This window comes from Anoplopoma fimbria, chromosome 8, assembly GCF_027596085.1.
Source record: "Anoplopoma fimbria isolate UVic2021 breed Golden Eagle Sablefish chromosome 8, Afim_UVic_2022, whole genome shotgun sequence".
Classification (NCBI taxonomy): Eukaryota; Metazoa; Chordata; class Actinopteri; order Perciformes; family Anoplopomatidae; genus Anoplopoma; species Anoplopoma fimbria.
Window position 1 is genome coordinate 28,325,944 of NC_072456.1, and position 15,176 is coordinate 28,341,119.

Here is a 15,176-nt window from a genome sequence, read left to right on the forward strand (position 1 = left end):
TCAACAAAGACAAGAAACAAAGATCCATTTAAAGTAACGTTTAATATATCCAAGACCCAAAAACAAAGCTTCATATTTATTTAGGATTGTCTGCTGCACAAACGAGTGATTCCTCAGTCTGACCTCGTTACGTCACGTTGATGATGTTAATGTGTCTTCACTGTTCAGGATGATGTCATTAAGTTAAGTTAAGTGTTTCTAAAAACGTCTCACCTTTCATCACCAGAGATCTCAGCCTTCACCTCATCACACTGACTCTAACTCGTCACACACGAGGATCAATGCCGAACCAGCAGGAAGGTCCAGGACCAAACCTCTCCGGACCGCCTGGACCGTCTGGTCTGCAGCGGCCCGTCGATGTGGAGGAGGACCGCGGTCTCGTAGGCTCCGTCGCCCGCGACGCCGCCAGAGCGAGACGAGCCTCCAGCGCTGAGCTCCACCTGCAGTGGACCTGCCCCGTCACCCACTCCAGGGAGAAGTTCTACACCGTCTGCTCCGATTACGCTCTCCTCAACCAGGCCGCCTCCGTCTACTGTCCCCCGAACGCGGCCCGGGACGCCGGCCCAAACCCCCAGGACGAGGGTCCGTCTCTGGGGAAGACCAAAGCCTTGGTGGATCTCGGAGCCGGCTGGTCTGGAGAGGCCCATGTGGGCTCAGATGGGGACTGTGACATGGAGGAGGAGTCCTCAGGTCTCACTAAACCTATTCTGGCCTGGGAGATCGACACCACGGACTTCAACGCCGTGCTCATGAGAAAAATCAGAACAAGTAAGAAGCAGAATGGTTATGTGTAAACATCTACAGGAAGTAGAAGTTTTTATTGATCTGCTGTTTAGTCGTTGAACAGTTTAGACCCTGGTTCAGACTCCTCTGATGCAGAATCACGTTTACTTTTTACAATTAACACTTGCAGAATGTAAACTAAACGTTGTGTTTTATTTCTACCTCTTTACTAACTTTTTCTCTTTTTACAAAATGAACCAAAACACTGACAATGAGGAAGATATCGGGTCAACGATAATGAGAATAAATATGAAACAGATTCTAGTTCACGTCCTCTAAACGAAAAATCAAACACTATCACTGAGCTTGTTTATAAGATATCTGGATGATCTATAGAGAACCATGAAGAACATCTTTGGCTGGATTTGAAACGTGTGTGACTCCACTGACTGATGCTGTGTTTCAGGTAATGTGAAGAAGAGCAGCACCAAGAAGATGAAGTCTTCAGACCGGCCGAGCAGAAACCTGCAGGACGTTCCTCCTCACGCCACGCTGGAGGACGTCAAGCAGAGAAAAGTTCTGGACCTCAGGAGATGGTAGTTCTGTTTAGAACATCACGCTGCACCAGGAATTCCTATTAGAGACCAAAACATACACATAGAGATCCAAAACAGCCTCAAAGAGACACAACATGACTAAAAGGGAACATAAAAAGACTACAAAGATTCATCACTACAGAAAGATGCAAAATGACTGCAAAAAGAGTGCAAACAACCACAGACAACTAACTACCAAAACAACAGCAAAAAAGATGAAAAAACAGCTGTAATGAAACATAAAGAGATTTACAACGACTTTGAAAACAGGCAAAACAACCTCAGAGACAGAAAACTACAACAAAAGAGTCTAAACAACATAAAGTCGTTGTCTTTCTCTAATGTAGGAGAGGTGGTGGGACCTTAAAGATATCTGTGTTTACAGACGTCACCACCTGTAATCTACTTCACTGTGTGTTTTACTTTCTACTTCACTGTGTGTTTTACTTTCTACTTCACTGTGTGTTTTACTTTCTAGTTACTGTGTGTTTTACTTTCTACTTCACTGTGTGTTTTACTTTCTAGTTACTGTGTGTTTTACTTCAGGTACTGCATCAGCCGGCCTCAGTACAAGACGTCATGTGGGATCTCTTCTCTGGTTTCCTGCTGGAACTTCCTCTACAGCACTCTGGGAGCAGGAAGGTGAGCAGAGAGTCCTCCATGAACCTTAAACATAAACCTCATCCCAGCACTCAGAGTTTAGTTCTGACCCACATGTCAAACCGTCAAAAGTTTGAGTCTCTCTCAGACATTTTGAGTCCTTTATGAACACTTTATGTAAGTCTGCATTTCTGCAGACTTTGCCTGAGGGGATTACCCACAATTCATAGCTATGTTACTTTAAACACGGGGTTAGCAGTGGAAGCATGGTAAACGAACAGGAAGTCACATGTGAGTTAAGCCTGGAATATTACATTCATTAAGGATTAAAGATGAAACATGAAAACACATGAAACCAGAGACCTCATCACACTGTTTTAACAAAAACAAGTAAATAGATTATTTTAAATCACCATCATTTTGTGAGGAAAGAGCCTGGAAGACCTTCAAGTCAGGAAGTAAAAAATATAAAATAATTACCCACAATTGTATATAATACAATATGACGTTGTCATGGTAACGTGATCTGTCCCATTTGTATTTACACCAAATCAAGGCCTCACAGTCTCTCACACTCAACCATCTACCAGGTGAGGTTGGTTTAGTCTCTGAGGGTTCAGGTTTGAAGGTTTTAGGGGGACTCTGGGATCAGACCTTCATGTGGACCTCCTCAGACACTAACCTTGTTTTGTGTCTGCCCTCAGCCTCCCCCCCATCTCTCAGGAGGAGGCTCTGCATATTCTGGGTTTCCAGCCTCCTTTTGAAGAAATCAAGTTCGGTCCATTCACGGGGAACGCTACTCTGATGCGGTAAACAGAGCTGACCGCTCTCTCTTTATTTAAATGAACCTCTTCACTGTCTGCAGATCAGTGATCTGTGAACTTCTCCCTCACAGCTGGTTCAGACAGATCAATGAGAACTTCCGTGTTCGAGGATGTTCCTACATTCTGTACAAACCACACGGGAAACACAAGACGGCCGGAGAGACGGGTGAGTGACACAAACACGACTACAGCTGATGTGAACCATGAGGAGAGAGCTGGTAACCTCTCACATGTTTACAGCTGAAGGAGCGCTGATGAAACTGACCCAGGGTCTGAAGGACGAGTCCATGGCCTACATCTACCACTGCCAGAACCACTACTTCTGCCCCGTGGGCTTCGAGGCCACGCCCCTCAGAGCGGCTAAGGCCTACAGGTAGAATCACAGATACATCAGTGTCACCTTTGATTATAGTTTGTTAATTAGTCCTAAAGTCTGTAATGTCAGAGAGGTTAAAATAGTTTATTTTATCTCTGACATTTTTGAATTTATTTTATTTTATTTGGGGGTTTCTTAGAGCGCTTTTCTTAGTTTGAGTTTTGTTTCAGTTTTTCAGAAAGATTTAGTTTTAGTTTGTTTTTGTTAGTAATAATATAATGTAACTCCAGAAACATACAGAATATTCCAATACTACTTCATAATGTTGAAATCTCCTTTCTTTCACTACCACATTCAGAATAACATCGGACCTGAACAGCTTGGTGGTTAAATGACATTTGATCTGCAACAATATTTAAATCATGTTCCTGTTTTTATTTCTATCAGACTAGACTTCATGTGAAAAACAACAACAGGGAGAAATGTGAAGTCGCGTAGCTGATGGAATGTAGTCAGCTTCTGAGGTTCAATTGGCAGAAGTTCATGCTGTCTCCTTTTTTCAGTGGCGATGAATTAAAGTTAAAAAACTAAACTCATTGAATTTATGTTCATTTTTATTATATTTTAGTTTTTTAACTGGTGAATATTGTTTAAGTTTAGTTTTGAAAAAATATAGTTTCTATTTAGCTTCAGTTTAAAATATCTTCCACTGCTTATTTTTTTGTTTGTTTCACTTTAAGTTTACTATCAGAAGTCAGTCCAAGGTGACGTTTGCTTATCTCTTGTTTTTCCAAACTAAATGTTCAAAATCCCCAAAATATTCAAGTTGCTACGATATAAAACAGAGAACAGGAGAAAATCAACACAGAGGCTGAAATGAGGAATTTTGAATCATTATTTTTACTGTTTTTGCTTTAAAATGGCTAAAATAATCAGTTCTAACATAGTTTTCTATTTATTGATTAATTAATAAATAATTCATTTCCTAAAGAGTTTACAGACTGACAGTTGTTGTTTTTTCTTTAAAGGGGCCCTTTGCCCACTAATGAGATGGAGCACTGGATCCTGATCGGGGAGCCCAGCAGGAAACACCCCGCTATCCACTGTAAAAAGTAAGTAATCAATCTGTTTGATCAGGTTCTGTATCTGAGCCGTTTCAACATGGAGCCTCTTCTTTCAGATGGATGGACATCGTGACCGACCTCAACACACAAAACCCAGAATACCTGGACATCCGTCACACGGAGAGAGGGATCCAACGCCGCAAGACCAAGAAGGTTCCCCGACTCATCGCGTTATTCTATATGATAGTGATTAGTGCAGTAATGATTAATGACACAGTCTAACGTTAACCAGCACAGTGTAAATAAAGTTTCACTGACCATCGTTATCCTCCAATATTCAGTAAAACATGAGATCAGGACGTCATTTATGTTTTTCTAGTCTCTGATCTCTGATAATGTTACATTGTAAACAACCGATCTGTGTTTAAACCAACAGGAGAGCTAGTTTAAGCACCAAACAGGAGGAGAGCTAGTAACGTTAGCAGCACCGCTAACGGCTAACAGGAGGAGAGCTAGTAACGTTAGCAGCACCGCTAACGCACCGCTAACTAACAGGAGGAGAGCTAGTAACGTTGGCAGCACCGCTAACGGCTAACAGGAGGAGAGCTAGTAACGTTAGCAGCACCGCTAACGGCTAACAGGAGGAGAGCTAGTAACGTTAGCAGCACCGCTAACGGCTAACAGGAGGAGAGCTAGTAACGTTAGCAGCACCGCTAACGGCTAACAGGAGGAGGTAACGTTAGCAGCACCGCTAACGGCTAACAGGAGGAGAGCTAGTAACGTTAGGCAGCACCGCTAACAGCTAACAGGAGGAGAGCTAGTAACGTTAGCAGCACCGCTAACGGCTAATGAACAGAGGTTCAGTTCAGTTACATTATGATGCGTTCAGGTTCTGTTCAGTGAAAATGAGTATTGGTTGAAGGCAAATTATAAAAACACTATAAATTACTAAACCAAAGTAAAAGTATAACATTTAGTATGTTTGATGGTCTACAGACTTCAGAATGGAACCCTGACTTCACTGATCTGCTCCTCTATGTTGTATCAACGTGTCTCTAACGGCGGTCGCTCCTGTCTCTAGGTGGGGGGGAACCTGCACTGCATCATGGCCTTCCAGAGGGTCAACTGGCAGAAGCTCGGCCCCTGGGCTCTGAACCTGGAGAACCTTCGCCACGACTTCCACCACCAACACCACCACCAGGGCCCGGAGCGCACCGCCCAGGGGAGCGCCGCCGAGGAAGACGAGGTGAGGACGCCGTCCAAGCGTCTGGGCTTCCTGGGACGCTCCCACAGTACGGGGGGGCAGAAGGACGGCAGCTGGAAACGTCTGTCCAACACGACGGAGTACCGACAGAGGAGCTCCCCCGACAGCAACCTGGAGGAGGACGTCACGGACTGAAGAGAACGGGACCGGAGACACTAAAGGTCTGGTGGTACTCTACATTTATCTGCCAACAAAGACTCCTTGTTAGTCCGTCCATCAGTAGAGAGGTGAAGTCCGTCCCCTCACATCGTCCACCAGAGGACCTCATATCAGAAAACATGATACAGAAAACACGGAGAGACAAACAATGTTTTGATCCTGTTACATGTGACGTTTGTAGATTTAAAGAGGTCATTTTGCACGTCAAGAAAGTTAAAGTTTGTTTTACTAACTTTTAGTTTTAGTGAACTTTATATCTCGTCTCACACAGTATTCATCACCAACACCAGCTGAGCTACGTTACACGTAGAGATGTAACTTTATCTCAATGTTGTAATGAAGTCAGAGCTTCATGTGTTAAAGCTGCATTCTCTCTGCTGTCCACCAGGGGGCGACTCCTCTGGTTGTATAGAAGTCTATGAGAAAATGACTCTACTTCTCTCTTGATTTATTCCCTCAGTAAACATTGTAAACATGAGTTTATGGTCTCAATCTCTAGTTTCAAGTCTTCTTCAATACAGCATGATGTTCATTTAGTAAATGATGCTCCATTTAGAGTCAAACAGACCATAAAGCAGGGGATGCTTTAGGGCGGGGCGTTGAACAAACCAATGAGTCATGTCACAACGACTACGTCCACTTCTTATATACAAACAGTAAGTGGTTATGCCATTCTTTTGAGTGTCGTTTTTTTTAATTTAGTAGTTTCACAGTCACATACTTCAACAGTTTCAAGGCAAACTGAGACCTCTTCTTAACGTGCAAAATTTGTATGTACAAACTTCATGTGGTTATTTCATGGCACAATTCAAACGGGATGAAAACATTATATGTCTCTGTCATGTTTTATTGTTGAATAAAGGTCCGGTGGTGGACGTCCGTACTGTCTCTAGCACTGAGAGCCCGTTTGGTTCTACTGAAGACCCAAATCTTTAAATAAATGTAGTTTTATGTCTAACGATTAAAGCTGCTTAACAAAACAAACAGAAGCTATATAGATCTAAACAGGAGTACATATTGTTTTTGTTGGGGAATATTTTCAGCGGCGGACTGATTCACATTTGATGCTTCAGTGAGTATTCATGGCAGAAATACAGAAAATATAGAATATCACCAGACTTTTACTTGAATATTGGTGTTTTTTACGACGGTCAGATATGGTGTCATTTTTGGGCTCATATTGTAGTTTTTTAGTGCTTTTGATCAAATAATCTGTTAAAAGTCAGCATTGGTGAAGGTCTGCCAATTGTTTCTGTTTGTCCTCATGACTTTTGACACGTTTTCTGTCTTTACCAGCGTCTGTGAACGATTAAGCATTATTTAAAATATAGAAACAGCAGCAACACAGGAAGTACAGTTTCTATGTTTTATTATGTAACTTATTAAGGCAGAAAACTTAACACACAGAATGTTTGAGCTGCTAATGATTCTGTTGCAAAGAAGGTAAAATTTGTTTGTAACATAAATCATAATGACATAACTGCAAACACAAAAATATTCACAAATCAAACTACGGCCTCAAAGATGAACAATGGAACATGAACTTTATTGAGCTTTATTGCGTTTTATTAATTTTACGGTCATATGTTATGAGTGAGACTACACATCGTATTTTATGTGCAAGTGCTGCCCAAGAAATATGAGAGTATTTATTATTTATAATTCATCCAGTTCATTTTGAAACCTGACAAAGAATATTGTTGAGATATTATTCAATAGAACTTTATTTATTTGATTTGACAGTCAGATGTTGATGACGTACAGACGTTGATATAACTGTTCGGCTACTTCAATATATATGGAACTAAATCATAACGCCAGTTAGACATTATTGTGACGTTGACGTTCTCTCTACGTGGACCTTGTTGAATTTTAATTGAATACTTGTGCGTTTGACCAATCATCATGAAACTTGCTGGATACGTTCTCAAGAATACCTGAAACATAACCTGAAAGTTTCATTCCAATCAGCCACTAGTGGGCGCCACAAGTGCTAAAAATCAAGGTGGCTCGACAAAGATCAGACCGTAAACATCAGAAAACTGTCCTGATGTTGAACCAGTTTAAAGACATTTTGACATTGCTCACTTGTTGGGCTCATAAATCAACGAAGGTTTGTAAAAGCAAACTAATATTTTTAATGAAGCTGTTGAAACACGTCCCCTAAATGTTTTAGAAATCGACCAATAGGAGGCGACGGCGTTGCCAAAGAAGGGGCGTGGCCATGAACAGATCTGCTCGATAAAAAAGATCGTCTGTCCAATCATCATAAAACCTGTTAGTTATCTTTAATACAAATGTCACAAAAGGGTCAAAGGTCAAGACCCCTCACAGCTTTGAAGCTCTGTGTCGACTTGAACTCCAGAACCACTTCTCACAGTTTCATTTATATCCTGCTGCTAATCACATTTCTGTGATGTTCATTTTCTTAATCATCATGTTAAACTCACATTTCATTCAACAAAGCTTTTGCTGTGTTTCTGTGGACAGGTGATAACTCCTTGTACAGGTAAGCAGGCTTCTTATTGGTTAGTTCAGTGGGAACAAAGTCCAGTTGAAGTGTCGTTGTGCTTCGTTAGATGATCCCAGTTCATAAAGACGTGATGGTGGAATCCCTCGACATGTGAACCTCAGATATTAAAGACTGCATGTTTATCTTCATGTTCATGTGCAGCCACACTTTGTTGTTTTTGAACCAGCTCTGATGTCATGCTGTGATTTGATGTCGTGGTTTATTTATTACTTATTTTACAATAAATTAAGATTTTTTTATAAACTCCTGGATCAGATGTCGTTCTTCTTATCAATCATGGTTAAATATTTTGATTCCAATTAAACTGCAGCGGCTGAAGACGAGCAGCTTCCTCTTAACTTCAGTCGTAGTTCTGCTATGTGAGCCGGACCGATGCGACAGCAGCCTCCTAAAGAACCAACAACCAGAGACTTCAGAGGAGACACAGGATCAGGACTACACTTAAACCTTTATTCTACTTTAAAAGTTACTGTGACGGCCTGAGAGGACAAAACATGAGAAAATGACTCAATAAAAAATACAGTTTAGAGGTCAGAGCTGTAGATTTAAACCTGAGATAATAGAATGAATGATTGTATGATGTAATGGGATCAAACATTATATTTTAATGGGTTTCAATGGGACATTTTGTCCTTAAAGGTCTGAGTTTATTTAGACTACACAGTTTATTATAGTTATTATGGGAGCTGAGGGTAAAAAAACCTCCCTCTCGTTACTGTATGCCACATGTATTAACACAAAGAATAACATAGTGATGCTCTGAGGGGTAAAGAGAAGAATAAACAGCCCATCTTACCGATTAAATCTGCACCTTGTTTCCTCCATGTGGGACTCAGTTCAGTGACTGATGCTAGAGGACTTTTCTCTGATGTTAACCACCTGTAAGTAAAAGACAAGAAACGATCAGCTGTGATGGAATAAGTACAAAAATCCTTTCATAAAAGTAGAAATAAGTAAAAGTGCTCATAATGCAGAGTGTTACATTATTATATACCGTTTTATTAGTGTATCATTATTAATAATAGAGACCTGTCAATCAGTGTGTAGCCCCGCCCTAAAGCATCCCCTGCTTTATGGTCTGTTTGACTCTAAATGGAGCATCATTTACTAAATGAACATCATGCTGTATTGAAGAAGACTTGAAACTAGAGATTGAGACCATAAACTCATGTTTACAATGTTTACTGAGGGAATAAATCAAGAGAGAAGTAGAGTCATTTTCTCATAGACTTCTATACAACCAGAGGAGTCGCCCCCTGGTGGACAGCAGAGAGAATGCAGCTTTAACACATGAAGCAGTGACTTCACTTTAAAGAACTGGAGGTTGACTCCTACCACAGACATATACAAGTGTCCTAATATGGTCACTTCCTGTTAACTGGTTGCAAAAGAACAAGATGGCAACGGCCAAAGTGCTGCACTAGAGGCTTCAAAACATCCGTTCACAAACCAATGAGAGACGTCACCATGACTACGACCACTTCTAGAGTCTGTGATCTTCATTAATAGGTGATGATTCAACCGTTCTTTAATATAGCGGCTCAGATTGTTGTAATAGTTTTCTCAGCTGCAGTTAAACCTTCATAAGATATCATAAAGTCTATTAAACCGTCCCTTTAAAGGTTTTCTATGATATATTCCAGTTGCAGCCGTGTCCTCCCGATGTAAACTCACCCCTGCTCTCTGTCCCAGTCCTCTCCACTGTTGGGGTACACCACCCAGCTCAGGTCCGGGCTCAGCAGCGACCCGGCAGAGTCCAGCAGCGGCTCCACCAGCGCCGGCGAGCAGCAGTTCACTCCGACGGCGACCAGCTGAGTGGATCTGTTAGCCAACCGCACGGCGTCGGTGAACGGGCTGCCGTCTGATATACAGCGCCCATCCTGAGGGAGACGGAGGACAGAACGTGGGTCATTTAGGAACAACGGACTGCAGTAAACACTGAGTCAGTACTGGTCCGACGGTTCACCTACCTTACAGGAGAAGGACAGCCAGGCCTTGGACTCGGGGAACTCTCTGAGCAGCTCCATCAGAGCCGACGCCTCTTTGATGCTCGGGATCGTCTCTAAAGCAATGAAGTCGGCTCCGGCTGCTGAGAGGACGGAGATCTGAGGCCGATGCCAGAGTTTAAGATCCTGAGAGGAGAAACAGAGACCAGTGATTATCAGTTAACCCCCGAGTCCCCAGGGACGGGTGTCAGTGTATACATACTTTGTGTTCTCTCTGTATTAGTTAATAATACAGCAGTGATGCCCCTAGTGGACACCAGGAGAATAACATGTATTATCTCCATAGTAAGATAAGATAAGATAAGATAATCCTTTATTAGTCCCGCAGCGGGGAAATTTGCAGGCTTACAACAGCGTAGAGTAAAGTGCACACAAGAGACATAGTAGAAGAAGACAAGATAAAAAATGAAAAATAAAAATAAAATAAAACAAGTATTATAAATAAGCAATAAAAAAAAAAACAGTAGAAAAAACAACAATAACTGAAATATTATATTTACAGACAGAGTACAGAGTACAGCAGTGATGCCCCTAGTGGACACCAGGAGAATAACATGTATTATCTCTATAATACAGCAGTGATGCCCCTAGTGGACACCAGCAGAATAACATTTATTATCTCCATAACACAGCAGTGATGCCCCGAGTGGACACCAGGAGAATAACATGTATTATCTCCATAGTACAGCAGTGATGCCCCTAGTGGACACCAGGAGAATAACATGTATTATCTCCATAGTACAGCAGTGATGCCCCTAGTGGACACCAGGAGAATAACATGTATTACCTCCATAATACAGCAGTGATGCCCCTAGTGGACACCAGGAGAATAACATGTATTACCTCCATAATACAGCAGTGATGCCCCTAGTGGACACCAGGAGAATAACATGTATTATCTCTATAATACAGCAGTGATGCCCCAGTGATGCACAGAGGGTTCATTCTAATGTAAATTAATCTATAAAATTGAATCACACTTTGTGCATAATAACTCTTTGTGTTCTGATTGGCTGAGAGACACTCACCTCAACACTCATCTGCTCTGCATAAGCTCCGCTGTACTCAGAGCCATCGAGAAGGAAAGCGCCGTACGGTCCAACGGAGGCCGCCACCAACGGACGTCTCCGCCCTCCGGAGACAAATCAACAGAACTCAGAGGCATGACATCACAGGCATGACATCACAGAGACTGTGTTTCACAGCTCATTGAGGCTGTTTGGTTCTGTACCTGTTGGACGGGCCTCAGAGACGAACCTGTCCACGGCCTCTTTGGCCAGTTGGACTCCAGACGCCATCAGCTCTCTGGCGCGTTCAGAGCTCACGTCCAGGTGCTTGGTGAATCCTGGGATGCTGGCCTGGTACGTTGCCGTGGTGATGACATCAGCACCGGCGAGGAGGAACCTGCAGATACGTCAATGTGGTTTATACAACCGTTTGTCATTTCTGTGCAACAAGACTACAACTAACGATTATTTACGCCTGTATACAATATGACTGACAAGGCATAATGTTCATGTATGCATATCCTACATTCTTATCCGTCAAAATTGGATTTGCACTTGTATAACTTAAATCATAATAAAAAACTTACTGGATGATTTATACTTAAGTCTTTATATTAAACTATTTAACGATAAATACATAAATATATATTTTGTCTTCACTACTTCCTAGGCCACAGTGTCAGATAAAGATCAATCTACACAAATATTATTAGTTTTATACAAATTGTAGACTTAGATTCAAGCGGTGGCTGATTGTTTCCGACTCATGTGATCCAAACATTTGTGAAGTCCAAAAGAAATATCAGTTTGACGCAAATTTTAGAGCAAAAGGTGATGTCATTAAAAGTCTTGTTCTCTCCGAACAGAAGTCAAAACACTCAAAATATTAAAGTCACTAAAACTGACTGATATTAACGTTGACCGACCTGTAATGAGCTTCTCTGATGGCCTCAGGATCTGTGTGTAAAAGCCTGGAGCTCCAAAGAGGATCTCCCTACATGACACACACACACACACACACACACACACACACACACACACACACACACACACACACACACATACACACACACACACACACACACACACACACACACACACACACACACACACACACACACACACACACACACACACGTCAACATTTTTCTCAGTAAATATATTTCTAAAGGTTCTATTGACATGAAATCTTCACCAGATGTCGGTAGAAGAGGCCCACGGAACCTTCAAGATCTGAAGACTGTTTGTGTGGAAGAATGGGCCAAAATCACACCTGAGCAATGCATGCCACTAGTTTCTCCATACAGGAGGCGTCTTGAAGCTGTCATTACCAACAAAGGCTTCTGTACCAAGTATTAAATACATTTCAGTAAGCGTGTTCAATACTTTTTCCCTGTGTCATTCCATTTGATTACACATAACTTAATTTCTGAACTTATTTGTTTGGTTGTCTTTGTATGTATGGATTACTTGGGTTGTTACCGACATCTGGTGAACATTTCATGTCAATAGCACCTTTAGAAATATATTTACTGAGAAAATGGTGACGTGTTCAATACTTATTTTACCCGCTGTGTATATCTTTTAGAACAGTAAAAAATAATATTCCAAAGGATCCTAAAATATGAATCGTAGGAGACTTGAACCCATTAAAAATAAATAATTGTGTTAAGAAATGTATTATTTAAGATAAGACAAAAAATATTAGATATAACTTTATTAATAAAATAAATTATTGTGCCAGAGTTTCATTCACGATTTCAACAGAAGCATAGGAAAAAGACAATAGTATAAATATAGAAACATATAGCAATTATTAAGTATAAAAGAAATAACACTGACAAATATAACAGTATAAGTAAAATAATTCAACTAAAAATAGAAAAAGTAAAAAACAACAACAAAGAGTTAAAATATAAAGTGATACTAAAGACAGAGCGTAATGGAAACTAAAACATAAAAATAATATTGAGAATGATATTGAAAAAGTAGTAGGAAGTTATATTGCACATAGATGAATGAAAATAATAATGTACATGAAATTGAAATGTATTTTTGCACAATTTTTCTATAAAAAAACTTGCCAGTACAGTTTGAAAATATGTATTTTAGTAAAGTGTAAATGTGACCATCACAAAAACACCAGATCCATGAATGAACATCAACCTGAGCCTGGTTCTGCTTTTACTTTACTTTAATTTATTTTACATCCTAACATTCTATCAAAACCATCGACACTGTCATCTGTTTTTTGAGGTTATGGTTTAATAATAATTTACCAGGTCAAGTACTGAGCTTGCTTGTGTTTCTGTAGTTGTTATTTCAGAGAAATGTGCATGTTTTTTATTCCCCCTTGTTTTATTGTGTGTATTTATTAGTTTTTAACGGTTTTGTTGAAAAATGTTGGCAGTTTTTTCAGCAATATTAAAAAAAACACGACAAATGCTCATAATGCTCTTCATGGTTTCAGTGTGTGTGTGTGTGTGTGTGTGTCTGTGTGTGTGTGTGTCTCTGTCTGTGTGTGTGTGTCTGTATGTATGTGTGTGTGTGTGTGTCTGTATGTGTGTGTATGTCTGTGTGTGTCTGTATGTGTGTGTGTGTGTGTGTGTGTGTGTGTGTGTGTGTGTATGTGTGTGTCTGTGTCTGTATGTATGTGTCTGTATGTGTGTGTGTGTCTGTATGTGTGTGTGTGTCTGTGTGTGTGTATGTGTGTGTGTGTGTCTGTATGTGTGTGTGTGTGTGTGTGTGTGTGTGTGTGTGTGTGTGTGTGTGTGTGTGTGTGTCTGTATGTGTGTGTGTGTGTGTGTGTCTGTATGTGTGTGTGTCTGTATGTGTGTGTGTGTCTGTGTGTGTGTGTATGTGTGTGTGTCTGTGTGTGTGTGTGTCTGTATGTGTGTGTGTGTGTGTGTGTGTGTGTGTGTCTGTATGTGTGTGTGTCTGTATGTGTGTGTGTGTCTGTGTGTGTGTGTGTATGTCTGTGTGTGTGTGTGTGTGTGTGTGTGTGTGTGTGTCTGTATGTGTGTGTGTGTGTGTGTGTGTGTGTGTGTGTGTGTGTATGTATGTGTGTGTGTCTGTATGTATGTGTGTGTGTCTGTATGTCTGTGTGTGTGTGTGTGTGTGTGTGTGTGTGTCTGTATGTGTGTGTGTGTGTGTGTCTCTAGCTGCTAGTTTCAGTCACTGGACTCAGTGACTGACAGGCAGCTGTGCAGTGACGTCATCAGTTTACTGGACATCACGTGGTTCTTCGTGATGTTTCTACCTGTAACTTTGCTCCCTGAGCCTCCAGTTCGGTTGCCAGACCTCCATCCAACACCAGCGGCCCGGTTCCGCCCGTGAAGCGGCCCAGACGAGCAGAGGAGCTCATGTTCTCCTCAGAACCCTCAGCACAGCGCAGAACACGCGTTGTCTTCAGACTGCTGTTGTTCTTCCGGGTTCACACGTTGCGTTCACAGCCGCTCGGAATTTAGACGATTGTGGTGATTTCGAGCTTCACCAGGCCGCCGCTAGATGGCGCACGACACCAACACAGAGAGAGACGAGAGGGTTCAACATAAACGAGTTATTATATAAAACATGTTCTGTACGTCATGATACTCTGTCACCGTGTCCCTCTGTAAACATGTGGCTCCACCAGTAAAGGTGTTCTTAGCTTTTATTGAACAAACATTGAATATCACACAATATAACACAATATAACACACAATATAACACAATATAACACAATATAACACAATATAACACACAATATAACACAATATAACACAATATAACACACAATATCACACAATATAACACACAATATAACACAATATAACACAATATAACACACAATATAACACACAATATAACACACAATATCACACAATATAACACACAATATAACACAATATAACACAATATAACATAAACTAACGTTAACAGTTTATCAGTTCAGTTATAATCAATAATCACTGAACGTGGAAGTCGTTTTCCTTCTGTAGCACGAAAGCAGCATTTACACGGTTTAGAATGTTCCCTGAACGCACCGTGGCTAGTCACAGTTGCTATAGAAACGAAACACAGCTAACGGCTAACAACAGCTAAC

At 41.1% G+C, this 15,176-nt stretch overlaps 2 protein-coding genes across 2 annotated transcripts; one reads left to right on the forward strand and one right to left on the reverse strand.

The window, feature by feature from the left end:
• The first annotated feature begins 281 nt into the window (after window positions 1–281).
• Window positions 282–6,283, forward strand: LOC129095039 (basic immunoglobulin-like variable motif-containing protein). The gene is made up of 9 exons (XM_054603383.1): window positions 282–768; window positions 1,190–1,319; window positions 1,866–1,961; window positions 2,624–2,728; window positions 2,815–2,909; window positions 2,984–3,116; window positions 4,088–4,171; window positions 4,240–4,336; window positions 5,205–6,283. Exons 1-9 carry the CDS (start codon window positions 282–284, stop codon window positions 5,520–5,522), a joined length of 1,545 nt encoding a protein of 514 aa, XP_054459358.1. The 3' UTR covers window positions 5,523–6,283.
• Window positions 6,284–6,890: 607 nt separating this feature from the next.
• zgc:172121 (uncharacterized protein LOC337599 homolog) lies at window positions 6,891–14,517 on the reverse strand. Its single transcript, XM_054603384.1, has 8 exons — window positions 14,352–14,517; window positions 12,019–12,086; window positions 11,317–11,489; window positions 11,114–11,217; window positions 10,050–10,211; window positions 9,754–9,959; window positions 8,876–8,958; window positions 6,891–8,467 (listed from the first exon to the last, which is right to left on the reverse strand). The coding sequence occupies exons 1-8, from the start codon at window positions 14,454–14,456 to the stop codon at window positions 8,379–8,381; spliced, it is 990 nt and encodes a 329-aa protein (XP_054459359.1). The 5' UTR covers window positions 14,457–14,517; the 3' UTR covers window positions 6,891–8,378.
• Between the last annotated feature and the right edge of the window lie 659 nt (window positions 14,518–15,176).